At 40.2% G+C, this 16,928-nt stretch overlaps 2 protein-coding genes across 2 annotated transcripts; one reads left to right on the top strand and one right to left on the bottom strand.

Moving 5' to 3' along the window:
* Position 1: 1 nt before the first annotated feature.
* On the top strand, positions 2 to 5,855 carry LOC140951429 (uridylate-specific endoribonuclease B-like). The gene is made up of 5 exons (XM_073400681.1): positions 2 to 41; positions 1,215 to 1,408; positions 2,505 to 2,739; positions 3,878 to 4,025; positions 5,001 to 5,855. The coding sequence occupies exons 1-5, from the start codon at positions 25 to 27 to the stop codon at positions 5,253 to 5,255; spliced, it is 849 nt and encodes a 282-aa protein (XP_073256782.1). The 5' UTR covers positions 2 to 24; the 3' UTR covers positions 5,256 to 5,855.
* Positions 5,856 to 7,085: 1,230 nt separating this feature from the next.
* On the bottom strand, positions 7,086 to 15,707 carry LOC140953358 (uncharacterized). The gene is made up of 10 exons (XM_073402844.1): positions 15,571 to 15,707; positions 14,004 to 14,359; positions 13,825 to 13,899; positions 13,344 to 13,403; positions 12,960 to 13,004; positions 11,772 to 11,810; positions 10,881 to 10,949; positions 9,718 to 9,767; positions 8,971 to 9,070; positions 7,086 to 8,054 (listed from the first exon to the last, which is right to left on the bottom strand). The coding sequence occupies exons 2-10, from the start codon at positions 14,289 to 14,291 to the stop codon at positions 7,413 to 7,415; spliced, it is 1,368 nt and encodes a 455-aa protein (XP_073258945.1). The 5' UTR covers positions 14,292 to 14,359; positions 15,571 to 15,707; the 3' UTR covers positions 7,086 to 7,412.
* Between the last annotated feature and the right edge of the window lie 1,221 nt (positions 15,708 to 16,928).

The following is a 16,928-nucleotide window of genomic DNA, read 5'->3' as shown; positions in this document are numbered from 1 at the left end:
CTTCACCTGTGTCTCACATTCAACATGGCGCCCAAAATAGAGTGAGTATCTGTTTCCCCGTCATCTTTCCTTTTTTGCGATGTACTACGTTCATCTTTTAAAGTGAAATAAGTGGAATTATAGGAGTTAAACAACTTAAGTTAAAATCTGAAACATTGCAGAAAATCCCGAACAGTAAGCTTAAGCGAAAATATTTAAGACCTGGCGCGGCATGGATGGTTCTCGAAAAAGACAAAAAGCCTAACGGAAGCTGAAGCTTTATCTAGCTTTTAAAAGAAATTAGTATTGATAGGTATTGTTTCACGAACAAAGCGATCACCCTTATGTGAAGATCGTTGCAAGCAGCTTGATCGTTGACACGGCGTGAAACATTTTTTGGGCGGTAACGATCAAGCATCGGTTTCATTTGCATGATCATGATCAGACGAAATTAATAAATTACATGTAGATTATTATTTATTTTCTTTGTATTTTTGGTTATTTAAAAATTGGTAATAGGAGAGCTACTTAATTCTTAGTGTAAAAGGTAAAGTGTTCCAGCATTTTGGAACGGCTAGACTGTAAAGGAACAGTCTCCTATTAAATGTAGAGTTCTGGATATTTAGCTATATTTTGAGCAGAGTTAATTAGTATAGGTTATAGCATGATTTGTAGTAATATTTGGCATAAATACCACGAGTGATATTTCGAAATTGTTATACATAATTTCACAAGTCGTTAGGCGAGTGAAATTTGAGACAATTTTGAAATATCACTAGTTGTATTTATGCCAAATATCACGTACAAATCATGCTATTATTTGTTTATACTACTATTCGCACAAGGTTTGTAATTTTCACATGTAGGTATTTCAAATTAAGCTGAAATACCACTGTTCTAAGCCAATCAAACTGCAGAAATTTCTCATGTAGTAGTATAAACAGCCTAATAGGAGAGCTACTTAATTCTTAGTGTAAATGATAACATGTTCCAGCATTTTGGAAGAGTTAGACTGTAAAGGAACAATCTCCTATTGAATGTAGAGTTCTGCATATTTTGAACAGAGTTAATTAACAGCCTAAGGACATCAGAGCATACAACATGTACTAAGATTAATATGTTCCTGAAAATAACAAGGAGCTACCTTGTGGATGGCTTTGTCTGTTAACCAGGATATAATCAAATTAATACAGGTAGTGCATATAACCATTACTGATGTTTTTTTTTTCACATAGGTTTCGCCCACATCCCGTCTTATCTCCATTATGTGGCCAAATGTGGGATGCAGATAAGAATCGTCTCATTCCAGGAGTTGACTACAAGATTGATCCACAAGGGAAGACACGCTTCCATTCTCGTCAAGATCATGCAGCAGATCCACTCTTTACTTGGGTAGACCCTGAAGTTTTTAAGCGTCCAACATATAAAAGTTAGTATTGTCCCTTAGTCAATAACAGTATTATTGTTGTGAAAGGTTTGAACCCAGGAGTCATTTCAAAAGTAGGTTGAGTTTGATCGTCTGGGTGAACATAGTCCTGAATAGGACTGTTGTTGTTGACAGTGACTGACGTTTCAACAACCTGTGCGGTAGTCATCTTCAGAGTCAAAGTGAGTTGTATCACGTCAGTTGATGGTATTATACTCTGGTTATTAATCTGATTGGTCAATTACGTCACGATGTTATTGGTCGTCTGTCAGTTAAGCTGTGATGTTATTGGCTATGAAGACTCGTAATCAGTAATTGGTGCATTTGTTAACACAACTGATGTAAAGGCCTATACACTGGAAGTGGATAATCCTGCAGTGGACTAGTATCCCATCCAGGGGGGAGTAGCAATACTCCTAGGCATGCTTCATGCTAGTGAAACCGGGATAAGTTCCACCCATTTGGGCCTTTGGCTTGTGTACGCCTTTACCTTTCTTTACAAACAGTGTGTGGGTTCTTTAATGTCCCACAGAATTTATATGTGCAAGGGTTGTGAGATGGGTCCTATGGTTTATCATCCACATCCGAGAAGACTAGAAAGTCTTACCATTTACAGATGTCATTACAAAGGCAGCACTTTCTCCTCAGTTATTTAAAGACCCTGATTGTTGGTCCAGCTGAGGTTTGAACCAATGGCCTCCCGCTCGGCAGATGGGCGCTTATCCCATTGAGCTAACCAGGCAGCAGGGATGGTACAGTCCTTCTTTAATATGATTGGCACTAGTGATGATGACAAATATCAGTGTGGCTCACAGCAGACTGTCATGTCCCTCCTCCAGGAAAGCCTATTTTTCAAACCACCCAATCAGCTAGGGATAATGGCTTTTCTTGCCCCCAAAACCACCACATGGCTGGAAGTTGCTAACATCCCAGTCAAAACTTCAGCATGTGCAGCTGACAGAAATTAGATGAACAAGGACTAGAAAGCAGATTAGCAAATGTATGAACATCTAGTTCCTCATCCCTGTTAAGTGATGGTTGTCAGAACTTGATTTTAAGGTGCATCCTGATCTTGATTACTTCTAATTTTGTCTTCTAGGATTTGTAGCTTTGTTGGACAACTATGAGAGTGAAACTGGCCAAGGAGAGGTTGTCACTCAAGAAGAAGTGCGAGAAAATCAGTGTTTTATTGATGCCATCTATGAAACAGAACCAATGAAAATTGCTCATGAATACTTGTCAAAGCATGGACTTATGCCAAAGGAGCGTGGTCCATTTAAAATGGCACTGTATGATATGTGGTTTAAACTGTACAGGAGGACAAAAGGAGTAAAGTGAGTTAGTTATACAGGGTTCTCCAGAAAATGTAATTCAGATGGAGTAAAAATAAAAGTAGGCAGCAATGAATTACCGTAGATCAATGGAAGTGGAAAACCTTTCACACAGCTAAGTAGCATGTGTAGTTAGGTACATGTATGGCTGGGAATCACACTCTTACCAGAAGGAAAAATTTTCTTTTAGAGGCTCTGAAAATTTCATTTCAGTGCATTTTGAGTGACCAGTTAAGGAATAAAAAAAATTTAGCCATGTAGGTGGTACCTTTGTTTACCCACATGTGTTTTATATTTTATCATAAGCAACGTTTATTTTTACAAATTTGTTGAGGAAAAATACACTTGTTTATTCCCATCTTAAAAAATTATTTCCTGTACTTCTGCAGCAACTATTTAGCAATTTTTCTCAGTGCTGGAGCTTCTCAAGAACACTGTTACACCTGTATGTGTATAACAGAAGGTTAGGAGCCTTCAGTTAGGAGCCTTCAGTTAAACCCCTGAGGGTCTTAAACGCCGACTGGTTAGCTCAGTTGGGAGAGCGCCGGTCTGCCGAGCTGGAGGCCGTAGGTTCAAACCCCGGCCGGACCAACACTCAGGGTCTTTAAATAACTGAGGAGAAAGTGCTGCCTTTGTAATAACATCTGCAAATGGTTAGGCTTTCTAGTCTTCTCGGATAAGGACGATAAACCGTAGGCCCCGTCTCACAAGCCCTTGCACATGTAATAAATCTGTGGGACGTTAAAGAATCCACACACTCTTCGTAAAGAGTAGTGCCCGGTGTAGTGGTCTATCTCACTTTCACACTCATGTATGGGGGCATCATCACTCATTCCTTCAATACTTGTAAACTGCACCTTAAGCAGTCTGGCAAAGTCCCCCAACCAGTGTTGTAAATTATCCCTGAAAAGCCCTGTGGGGAGTGGATAATAAGATATTTACAATTTACAATTTATTTCAGTAGTGAGTAACTATTATTATGTACTTATTATAATGTTGAAATGGTTAAAGATAGTGTAAAATAAAAACTTATAGATTTCCTTTTTGGTGCTTGCAACATTTAAAGACTTGGTTTTGGTTTGGTTGACGTTATATGCTGTATTTGTCCATTTGAATGGCTCAAACTGATTACTTTTTTTAGGGAATTGGACTCATCTGGCTTTGAACATGTTTTTGTGGGTGAATCACGAAACAGGGCAGAAGTGATTGGCTTCCATAACTGGATTCAGTTCTATTTGCAAGAGAAAAAAGGCTTGGTTGACTATAAAGGCTTCTTCCCAAGTCGAAGAGTAAGTACACTGTGCAGTGGAACTTTGATTATTTAGACTTGGAAAGACTGGAGTGAATAGTCTAAGAAATCAACAGACTGGATAATTGGAAAATGTGAATGCCAGTGACATTAGTATTTTCATTATTTACAAAGGAAGCTAACATTGGCTAACATTTGTTTGTACGTAATCTATGGGGTAGTCAGCAACTCAGTTTTCAGCAGTCAGATGAACGTTAAGCACGTGCCAACACCACTTTTGCTCTTTGAATTGGAAAAAAAAATCTAGTTCAAAGAAGCTTTTTGACACCTGAATGATAAAATTGTATTCTCAAATCATGGTGTTGATTTATAAATATTCATGACAAAAAAACGGGAATGAGAGAAATAGTCTGGAGAATCAAGAAGTCCAGATAATCGATGTTCAAATGTATCAAGTTTACTGTAATCTTAACACCAAATCAGTAACATGAAATTTGGCAACAGAATGAGACAAGCATAGAGAATCAGGTTGTTCAAAGAGTAAGACATTTCTTAAGGTTTCTAGCGCAGAGCTCTGAGGAGCAGGCCAAATGAAGATTTATTATTTATTTCCCTTAAAAATGATGTGGAGATTTTTGTTTTCATAGGAGCTTTGGAACTGTGAATTTATTACCTTGTTTAAATGATTCATTTGTTTAAATGGCATTGAAAAAGTGTTTCATAAGTGGTAGCATATGATCATCCGGGTGAATGTAGTGCTAAATAGGACTGTTGTTGACAGTAGCTCACATTTCGATAACGTGTGCGGTATTCATCTTCAGAGTCAAAGAAATAGCAAAAAAAATTTTTTGACTCTGAAGATGACTACTACACAGTTTGTTGAATCATCAGTCACTGTCAACAACAGTCCTATTTAGGAATACACCCACCTGGACGATCATATTCCCCCTCTTTTGAAATTACGCCTGGGATCAAACCTTTCACTGAAAAAGTGTTTTACTTTTTTGCATGACAGAAAAGGCACACAACTAGTGAAGAAGAGAGCATGAATCAGCTACTTACAATCCAGTTTAACTGGAAAGGTGATGTAAAACCGATTGGCAGCAGCTTTATTGGCACCAGCCCTGAATTTGAAATGGCACTATATACAGTTTGTTTCCTGGCTGGGCAGGGAAAGGATGTCCACGTGGAGCTGGATGACTATGATGTAATTATTAAAGCTCATCATATAGGGAGAAATTTAGGTACCTGTTATCCGAATACTGTGTGAAAATAATAGAAACAATTTTCTGGAATAAAACTGAATTATTAAGGAGTGAAACTAGGATTGTTATCCATTTAAAAAGGATATTTTACTGTTGCTGGCGTGCTTTTAAACTCATTTAAAATTGTCACAGCCTGTTTTTCATAGCACGCTGCCCAAATTTGGATGATTTATGTCAATCATTGGGTGACATCATGCAGGGAGGGCTGCGGTATCTCTTCACTTTTGCTTTTGTCAGTGAAGAACTTGAGAAAACTGGCTGGAACATTCCTAACATTTGATAACCGGGCTACTCCTTCACTAAAAGATTGGTTTTGTTGCACGAACAAAACCAGACAGGATAATTAATTAAGTCAAAAGGCATGGGATACAAGCAACTTTATTTGTTATTAAAAAAAATTACCGTGTAACTTTTTCGATAAGCTTTTGAAAGTGTGAGTTAATTCAGTCTATAGCGTTGATTTGTAAACTTTAGTGTGTGTGTTTCTTTGGGGCTGGGTTTAGTCGGTTTTTTGGAACGTATGTCTTCTAAATGTGATATTTAGAGCTTTTAATTTAAACGATTATTACTTAATAAATCAATGGAAAATTTGCAAAACGTGAAAACGGCGAACGTTTCTATTTTGTGTTTGTTCTGTTAATTCAAACCTTGCGTGCAAACTTTGAAAGTAGAGAAGTGAACGCTTTGCATATTGATGACAAGAAAATAACCAACCGAAAGTTTGGTAAACCATGTCGATTTTTTTCGTCTTTTTCATTTTTATTTCTTGAATTGATTTACCTTGACGTTCACAAATACAGCGTTTTAAGGTAACTAGTTAAATTATGGGCATTAATTTAATGCTGAATAGGTGGGTCAAAAAGCTACGATGTAATCACTTCGATGAAACATGGACTTGTTTCTTTTGCAATTTATCTACAAAACAACTTGCGGACTGTATATGAAACTAGATGGGGAAATGTTAACTAGTATAAAAACAGTTGGAAATTCTGTATAATATTACAAATCTAAGGGAGGAAACTAAGATAGGACGCTTTTTGAACTACGTTGTAAGTTATGAGAAGTTAATCGTCGTGCGTTCACCCTCGATACTTAAATTTGATCAATTTACATGATTTCGCTGAGGACGGCGGCGGGTTAAATACTCTTAGACTATGTTTGCGGATGCATTGTTTCTGAGCAATATTGATCCATTTACTTTCTAAGTTCAGCGTCCAATCACCAGCTTTACATTGCTTCAACTAAGAACTAATAAAAAGTTTCTCTGTGAGTTAAAAACGGGTCTGTCACTGGACATAAAAATAAGCAGTGTCCATCAATGTACCATGCACATAATTACACCGATAATGAAGATTTTTAGATTTTCCGACCGCCGTACAGCCATAACCGTCTTTACAAGAACTGACGCCAACTCCAAACGCAAAATCATCGGGGAAACAAGTCGCTTGCTGGTCCCCAATACAGCCTATCCGAGCTATGTGGGTGGTCTTTACAGGTACTGCATTGGGGTTATCCCTTTGCGGGTTGCAGGTGTTAGCTAAGTTTAGCCCGCACCAACCCTGCCGTAGAACAGATAAATCGCAGCTCTTGCCAAACGCCTTCAGCAAAGTCGCGAAGGTGTATTGCTCTGCAGGAACAACGCCAAATTGCGTTTTAAACAAATTTGTCAGGGGCATGTTTTTATTGTGGGTGAAAGGAGCGCAACTTGTGGTCGGTCCTGTCAAGCAAACCATTATTTTGTTGCCGGGTATTAACGACCAGCCTTCATTTTTCATTGACGTCTTCTGCGTTATATCTGGCGAAGTAACATCGTTGAACGTTTTGTCGTTTGCCCAGTTTTCACTGACTGGTGAAAATTCGTCTTTCCCGCCATTCGCTCGGGCAACTAGGGTCCAGCCGCCCAGCGCCGTGGCCGGCCTATCGGGATCGAGTATGTCGCCGCGCGGTTCCTGTCTTATCATTTCACAGTGCGTCTGCAATTAAATGAACAGCGGTCATTACTTGTCATGACGTGACCCAATATACTACTAAGGTCGTGCTAAAGTCAACCTTTTTGAAGAAGATAGTATTTGCTACATAAAGTTCCGAGATTTCCCAACTTGTCAGCAATAACTGGGCAAACACGAAACGCCGACGAAACGCCGCTTGTCTAGCCTGGGGAATTAAAGGACGTACAAGAACGCTGTCTGGTTAAATGCACCATAACTTGGCACACATGCGTAATGCAGGTTCGGTGTCATTGGCCCAACTTTCTCACATCCGTAACCGTCGTAACAGCTCGTCACGCCAATACCAATCGCATAGTCATTTGGTCCACAAGTCCTCAAAAGATCACCGAGGCAACCAATCCGTGCAATGTGATTGGTTGGATTTAGATTCGGATTGATATCCTGCGGGTGGCAAACACTGGCCGTGTTCAGGCCGCACCACTGCCTAGTCATGCGTGATATATCGCAGGACTTTCCGAATGCCTTCATAAGAGAGTCCATTGTGTATCTCTCGTCGACAGGAACCCCAAACTGGTTATTGAATAGTTCCAAGAGGGGCATGTTACGGTTGTGGGTGAAAGTGGCGCAGTGTGTATTTGGGCCATCATAACACACCCGAAGTATATTGCTGCGCAAGTCTGCCCAGCCAATATTTTTCATGGCCTTTTGGGTGTTGGTGTCAGGCGCAGTTTCGTTGTTGATGACGCTATCGCTTGCCCAAGTATTGCTGACTGGGGAAAACTCATTTGAACTTCCCGGCACCCGAGCCACCAACGTCCATCCACGAGCAACCATTGGTTCGATTTCGCAATGTGTCTGCAATAAAATACAGGCTTCCCTTGAAGTGACTGTCTCACAATTATGAAAAGTTGGCGCTTAACAGTTATAAACGCGCCTCGATCCAACAAGCTACACTTCAATACCTCATGCACTAAACATTAGTAAAATTACTTTGGTTAGTATTAGTTAGGCCTTTGGGAATACCAAAGGCCGTAAGTGACAATCGATAAAAAGTCAGTGGCTGTTACCTTTCGAGTCACCTATAAAACCAAGAGATCTGTGATTTATTCTGCGTCGGTTTTGAAGGTGACAATTTCGTTAAGAATAAACGTTTTATCTGGCTAAAAATGTCCCAGTCCTATCATCTGCATGAAATTCATTTGATGGAACCGATCTAAACCAATTGTGGAATTGCACCAATTTTTTTACATCCGTATCAAGGAACAGGAACGACAATCAGATATTTTCAGCAACAATTATTTTTAGTCTGTCCTCTTCTACCGTGAGAAGAAAGTCGACATTTCCCGATTTCCAAAAAGAAATGACGTCTGATAAACAAGCGCAGAAATTCTATGCTGATGACGCGTCACTACCAAGATCTTGGTGGTAATGCTTCTGATTGGCTGAAAATTTGCTTCAACCAATCAGAAGCACTACCTAGATCTGGGTAGTGACGCGCCATCAGTGTGTAATTTCTGCGCTCGTCTCCCAAACGTCAATCGCGAAATGTCGGCTTTTTTTCAGGCTAGTCCTCTTCCTATTTGTTCAGACATTTCTTGTGGTACGGCATATTTATTAGTTGTGCCATGGGGGTCTCAATCACTTCTAGGTCTCTCACCAAGCAGATAGCCTCCAGCTAGGGTAGTACACTAATCAGTTATAGTCACAGAAAGCTTGGCAATGGAAATTACAATTTCAGCAAAATAGTTTGTCCCGTTAGACGAATACTCACCTGAAATGGTCGGACCTTCCCCTTTATCCAGTAGGCCCCACTTACAGCCCTAGCATCCTTTGTGTATATCTCCTGACAGCTAGCCGCCGGGTTTTCTTTACTACAACAAACGAGATAACCCCAGATGTACTGTGGTATTTTTCTTTGATGTACGGTATTGACTTGAGACATGTATCATCTCAGAATAGGTGTCGCCCCTCCCCACCTGAATGCCAACGAAGCACTGAATGGAATGAGTCTCGCATAACTCAAAAATGTGACCAGCGCTGATTCCTTTTTTGGAAGTTCTAGCTATCTATAAATCCTAGCTAGCTATCTATAAATCCTATATAGAGTAGATATAAAACGTGTATAAGGCGTGTCAAGAGTCTGTTTGAGCTATTTTCTGTCGTTGTTGTTGTTGTTGCTTTTGTTAGACGCTCTTCATGAGGAAGCTACAATAAATTAAGCTCAGAATGCGTCTTGTGACGATCGTTTACAAGATTGACGTGGGGATGCGTAACAAATTCTTGTCCAAGATATGTATCTTTTGTACCAAATCCTCCAATGCGCCATTTGCACGTCTCCCATATACACCTTGCTTGCCCCCCCCCCCCCCCCCCAAAAAAAAAAGAATGTTGCATAGCTGTTGTTTTTCATTTTTGTGGTATTACAGCCTTTGACGTCCCAATAAAGGTACATGAAGGAAGATGTGCAAATGGTGAAAAAGAATCATAGCGCACCAAGCTCTGCTTGTGTTTAACCTACCATCTCCCTACACTGCAGTTGGGTATGGGGGGTTGTACTGCGTTCATATTCTGCAGGTGGAAAGTGTATATGTTAAAAAATATTGCAAAATTTCAGCGACACAAGCTATAAGGCTTCAGGGCCTTTGAAGATAAATAACTGGAGTTGTTCTATTCTACGAAAGTACGTTGGTTTGAATTCGAAATAGTAATCTATTCCCAGTGGACTCTCGCTCAACAAAGACCTGGAGACTCAATGGATGAGGTACGGGACATGCGTGTCTGCAGGCGAGAAGGCGATAGGACTAGACCAAAATAAGAGAAAAAATGGGAGGCGGGGGGGGGGGGGGGGGGTCAAACAAACAAACCACAAATGAAAACGGATGTAGACCAACCCCACCTCCACAAACGGGTTTCGACGGCGCATGAGTCCAATCCTCCCGCCCTTGCAGCCAAACTGGACAAATTTGCTTGCACACTTCTTTATTTATAGACAGAAAGCCACTCCCGAGGGAGAAACGCACACACACGCCTGAATTAAGGACAGTGTTACGCGAGCGAGCACTGGGAATAGCTGTCAGTCCCATTTATTTAAACTAGTAATAACCAAAGGTTACGGAGTGCGGGCGACAACGATCGAAGGTCAAAACGCTTTTGCTCCAGCGCTGTGCTTTGCCTAAGTTTCACGTGACAGATAGTCAAAACATTCGTGATCAGATTACGAGTGATAGAAGATTCAAACGCGCGTCATCAAATTGCGTTATATGCATTCCATTCATTCTTAGAGGAAATCCAAACGAATGGCTACATAGATGCGACGCATGCGTAATAACAACCTGAAGATTGGGATTGCGGGCTCCTCTTATCGCCCGAAAATACCAAATACTTCATTAATTACTTATTTTGTTGAAGCGTGGGTAGAATACTAGAAAAAAAGAATTACAATTCTATAGACATAACTTATTCAGTATAGACAGCAAATAACGAAATAAGAGGTTAGAGCATCGAACTTCTATTGAGCAATTAAAATGCACGCAAATTGACTGAAGAACTTTCTAATGCCAGTGAGATACCAAGGTGAACTTCTCTTCTATAACTGCATTACACTCCATGGAGCTTAAATGAGTAGACCGTAGTTTTTGTTTACTTTTTATCATATTCCACAAAGACTTAGCTGCACTCCACCTTGCAAGTTTTTTCCAGTTCCAGTATTTTTGCTTGAAGTGTCGCAATTACTCCAGGAGAACACTGAAACTGAAAAGACAACAGAGAAATAGAGAAGGGTGTTCACCTAAAATTTGCCAAGTTTCAAAGACGGAAATGTGATTTTTCAGCGATACAGTCCTGGGCGTACTTCCCATGCCAGGAGCACATTGCCGATCGAGAGGCTTCCGTCCATGCACGTAAGACTCTCAATGTATTTTTAGATTTCTTTTTTGGCGAAATTTGTTTTCCTTAAAAAAAGCTCATTGTTCCTAAGCGTTTTTAGCTCAAAACGTTGCTTAACGCGTGCTACTGCTGGAATGTCTTACTTTGCTCTGATTGTTTACATCTTTTCAAGAGATTGAAAGTGTGACAAGCTGCAACCCAGACCTGGCCAGGGAGGACCAAGATGTAATGACAACCTTGTTCGGCAGGGCTACTCCCTCAGAAATTGGGGGAGATGAGGAAGACCATTACAACGAGGTTGATGTGAAGGGTTCCTCATTCGTCACTGGTGTCCGGTGCCTGTATGGCATCTTCCCACGCCTTATTGGTCAATGCATTTTCGATATGTATCCGAGACGAACGGCCCCTCGGACCATGTGGCCTAAAACGCATAGGGCGCCCGGAAAATGAGGGACTTGGCAACTACGACATAATGAATGAAGGCAATGACGTAGTAATTATAAAGCGAAAGGTATACCGGTCGTGTCGAGGAAAGGTCCGAATTCGTGGTTAAACCGATCTTTAAATATACTGGTCCGTGGACCCGCCGACACGAGTGCATGGAACGTTCTCGCTCCGGGGTTATGGGTTTCTGACTAAATTAACTTAATACTGTATTTATAAAAAATATGAAGTATTTCAAGGTACCGGAGATGGTGCGCATTGACCTGGATTTCCGTTTGGGCCCTGGATGAGGAAAAGAAATCAAACAACCATTCAAACTTATCAGAATTTAAAAAAAAGGCAGTTTGACTGCATGTGGTTACTGCCTTTACATTTTCATAGAATACTGTAGCAAGAAAACAAACCTTGTACAACAACAACAAAAACACCCCTGCCGAATCGCTCGCATTGCAGGCCGAGACAGTTATGTCAGAAGGCTACGTCGGCGAGCCGTGGGATGTATGTTTTTTTGATCATGGAATTTTCCTGTGGAAAAGTCTGTCGGTTTGACGGTAAAAGGCCAAAGTTAAATACATTTCTTGCAATTTGAACAACAAATGGCTGACACAGCTCACAAAAAGCGTCTCCAAAGTTGGAAGCATTGCAAACATTTTCTTTAATATTCTGGATCTGATGCTCCAAATCTCTTCCATTTCGTCTGTAACATGCTTCTCCCGTCAAAACTCATCGCCAAAACCAATGGGCAGGAAAATAACCATCCTCGGGTACCCAGAGGCAGTCAGTTCGGTCGGGAGAAAAGGCCCGCGCAACGAGAATTTCCATGCTTTTCTCTTTTCTCGCGCCCTAGGTCTCCGAAGATGGAAATAACCTACCTTGTGTTGGTTTCGCTAGGAAAAAACCCAGGACTAAATAGCCATGACTTGTGGTGCTCTCATTCCCTTACTATGGCAAAGCGACCACGACACACGAACTAGTCAGGGTTGGTGTCGATTAGTTCGGACAGGTCTGGAACTTATCCGACTAAAAAACAGTTGAGTTCTGATTGGCCTGATTGTATTTCTTCGTTACTTACTCAATTACATTCGGAAAACCCATGCATATGAAAAAAGACGTTCAAAAATAATTTCGGTTCTTACTGAATCTTGCAGCAAAGAAGCAATCTTGTACATGGTGTTCCATCGTCAAATATATTACACTTACTCGCTCAAGAATTTGCTCCTATTTTGCGTCATGCCATTGGCTTAGAATCTCGTTTTTTTCTTAATTATATCTCTCATTCCTATGCTGCTGGAATGTCATCCGTCTCCTCGCCCCACGCCTCCCCCCCCCCCCCCCCCGCCCTAAACGGGCGGAAAGGCCTCTCGTTTTACCACCCGTTGGGGAGTGGGGTGAAGAGACGGATGACATTTCAGACTACGGCCCCTTACTTACCTTAGGTCCCTGTGGTCCTGGAAGGCCGGGAGGGCCTGGGAGACCCTAAGAATAAAAAACGTAATCAAGTTGGCAATAGTTATTAGAGGAGACTGGTAATGAAAGGCGACAAACATCAAATATAAAAACAACAGTGCAACAGTTTATTTTGGAAGCTCCCTCATGGTTCAAGATCCTTTGTTTTTTGTCGGCAAATTGTGATGGGATAATGCGACGTTTTTATTGTTCAATACGATTAAATGTTAGCAATGCTTATGAACGTTGTACACCGCCAGGTGAACAAAAACATATAACAACGGAATAAACTAGCGGGTTTCATAACCATTCAGTCCACCCAAGACAACCTCGTGGATAAATTAAAGAAAATTTGGTTGTTCAGTGCACCTTTGTTCCAGGGAATCCGCTCGTTCCATCTTTTCCCTTCAGTGCTAGTGTTAGTGTATTCTGCAGAAATGGAAAAAAAAACTCTCTTCTCAACAAATATAAAATGTTGGAGGAATGAGCAGAAAGATTTATAAGGAGATTAAGGCTAAGTTCAAACGTCACCCGACGAATTTTTGACCGGCTGAAAATTTAGACTGCCGCTACAGGTCCTATGCTAAATGTGTCCATGGTACCAAGATTTTGATCCTCCCCACCCAGGACAATGGGTGACTGTCTGCACCTCCCACTGCGCTCTGCAATTATCATGATAACCATTCTCAGCAGAGGTCTGACTTAGCTGGCTAGGGCAAATTAAATATACATATCACGAATACCGATATTCAGGACATACGGTTACCAAGAGAGAATGTCGCTTATTCTCTCTTGTGTAAAATAGCCTTTGGGGGCAAAGGCGGGGATGACATATTATACTACTGCTAACCTGTGAAATTTTGACCTTGCATTGGGGGCTCCCTGGGCATTTAGGCGAAACTGGTGGAGAAACAGGTACAACGGGCTAAAATAGAAATAGTAACAAAAATAAAAACTTCACAACACATACTAAGGTGATTGATTTTGATGCACATACATCAAACTGAAAACCAGAATCTAAGGACTTACCTTCACGCCAGATGCTGGTGGAGGCGCCTGTTTCCCGGGAGAGGGGGCTATGGGGACCGACTGTGAGTTTATCCCAGGGGCGTCTCTTGGCGTATTCCCTTCAACTGCTATTGGAGGTAAGCTCTTTATATCTACAGTCGTTTCTTTACTTGCGTTAGCAGGCGCTGGCACCAGAAGATATGTGTTATCTAAGTTTTTCTTCAGTATGAACTTTTCATTCGAATCGTCTGCTCCAAGAGAGAGAGTAAGACTTGCGAGCAATATGGACACCACCAGACTCAGGTTCATCTCTGTAAGAATCAGTCCCTTGGCTATCACATCAGATTATAGCATTATTTGAACGCATATTGAAAAGGCTGAAGGAAAAGGAGACGATGAACGTTTAGTAATCATGGTACATTTAGATTGATTTACAAGGTTTAGAGCAAAATATGGGTGGATAGTAATAAATTGGCTTTTTTGACCACAAGTACCCCCAAACCCGAAATATAGTGTTACCAATACCTATTAGAGCAGCGAAAGTTGTAAGACTTTGTATGAGAATTTAGTCATCGTATATGGAATTAAACAGAGGGAGAAAAGTGAATGCGAAAAGAAAGCTGTTTCATGCATAAAGAGGTGTGCAGATAAGATTTTTGTATTTGGTGGTGAGGTACGCAGGGGCGGGAAAACTAACTTGAGCCGAAAACTCCTGAACTTTGATTCAAACCTTGTTTTTTAACACAACCTTAACGGAGCTGAATAAAATGTCAAATACAAACGGGTACCTCACACTGAGTTCTTTAGAGAAAGATAACAAATATCTATCATTTAACTAAAGCGACGTATTTTTAAAGTCAACTAAGTCCAACACAGAAGCGCGCTTAGTAAAGGTGCTGAAACGTGATAACAGTGCAATAATCAACAACTGAAGTTCAATCATCATGATGATAATCTTTGTCCTTCGTTCTTCTATGTATGGTTACCAATGTTAATTACTCGGTAGAGTAAGAGATGGACCAGTTGCATGAATAAAGTGAATGAAAATATACTGTCTTGTAAGCGTTCATGGCCAGTGTAGATTATGGCGCATCGTCGAGCCTCCGATGTTGATTAAACAAAGAGACCAATTTTCTCAGAGTTATCCAGGAGGTTTTAGTTCTAGGCAAGGAATAAATATGTAGAAAAGTGCCTTTGCTGTCCTATGTTATAGAAATATAAGGTGGTTACTTTTAGTTATTAACTACAGGAAATTTCTAATAATAAGTCCATGAAACTATTTTCATATAAACAGATTGGTTGAAGTCAACATAATATATTGAGTGGGCGGGAATGTCAACTGCCTTCTTCGTAGGACGTTAGTGTTGAGCTCAACACGACATAAAAACTTTGTGACTTCGGTGGAAAAACAAGTAGTTGGCAATGAACTATACTACTGGCATTGCTTTGTAAGAGAAAAGTCCGAGAAAATTGTCCGGCGTTACTAAGTATATACACCGATGATCCCGGCTGGTCGATCCTTAAGGCAATTACTAAAGACTATATCGCTTGCATGGGAATTGGAAATTGAAAAGATACAGCTAATTACCTTGCCGCTTGAAAATATTCCCACCAGTGAACGAACTCGATTAAACTGTCCGTGAAAGTGTTAAAGTCCCACTACAAAAAAACGATAAACACCAAACATTTATCAGTTGTTTCGGGGTATTAAATCACCCAACTCCACTATAGACAATGGACAATGAGGTAATTAAATTATAATCGGCTACGACCGGAACACAAACATGTCCAGCGGTAATGCGGGCTGGTGGCAACAGGTTATTGTGTCAAGTTTGGCACTTGTAGCACTTCGCGATCTTTCTTTGACGCCGCGAACGCCTGTTTAGTCTTATATGCTCTTAATGAATCTGAAAAAGAGAGATCATTCTCTCTTGATCTGAATGAATTGATGCATGCATGGGCCTTTTGGTCAATTTTCAGCGCCGGTGCATTTACTAAATTGCATAATTGCAATGACCACTTCTAATAATAACAATAATAATAATAATAATAATAATAATAATAATAAATAAAATAATAACAATAATAATAATAATAATAATAATAATAATAATGATAATAATAATAATAACAATCTTTATACAGGGAGCTCACTTCACAAAGAGTGATATTCAGTGAGGCCTCGTAAAACAATAGAAAAAATAAATGATCTTAGATAAATGAATGCGTACATGATAGTAATAATAAGTAAAAAGTTAAGAACTAAAAACCTAAATAATACAAACTACAGGTTAAAAATGTTAAAATGTCAAATAGACTGAAATATTAAAAGCTTTAAAATATCTTAAATATATAGCTTTTAATGTTCTGTTTAAAAAGAAGAAGAGAGTTAATTTCTTTAAAAGATGCGTCTAAAATGTTCCATTCTCTAACGCATTGATAAAAAAGTCTCTGCTTTCCGTCATTCCTTTTAGCGAGAGGAAGACGGAAATCGTTCCATCTTCTATTGTTATAACTATGGATGTCTGAGTTTCTCAAAATATTAAAATTGTGATCTACGAGTACGTGGATGTACTTAAAAGTGGTAATGTATCTAATAGATGTACAAGGCGCTCTTGAAATAAGATAGGCCATCCGAGTGTTTTGAGAGCGTCGGTAGACGAAGACTAGTTGGGCAAATCAAGGATAACTTTGGCAGCCTTATTTTGCAAGCTGCATTTATGACATTGTCAAGACTTCGTATTCTCGCAGAGCGTTAACGGCGATATTTAACGACCGATCGGTCTCAGTCCGGGCCTGAATCAGATTCAGGAAGGAACTAGGAGAAGGTAGTTGTAGTTGGTTTGCCCACGAAGCACTAAGGAGTTCTTACGGAGTCGTTTAAACGTGTTCGTGCGCTTCAGATCGAATTGGAATTTGGAAGAATTCAGGTTTTTGCGTAGATGG

The sequence above is a fragment of the Porites lutea genome, chromosome 11 (assembly GCF_958299795.1).
Source record: "Porites lutea chromosome 11, jaPorLute2.1, whole genome shotgun sequence".
NCBI classification, from domain to species: Eukaryota; Metazoa; Cnidaria; class Anthozoa; order Scleractinia; family Poritidae; genus Porites; species Porites lutea.
This window is presented reverse-complemented; position numbering and strand designations above follow the sequence as displayed.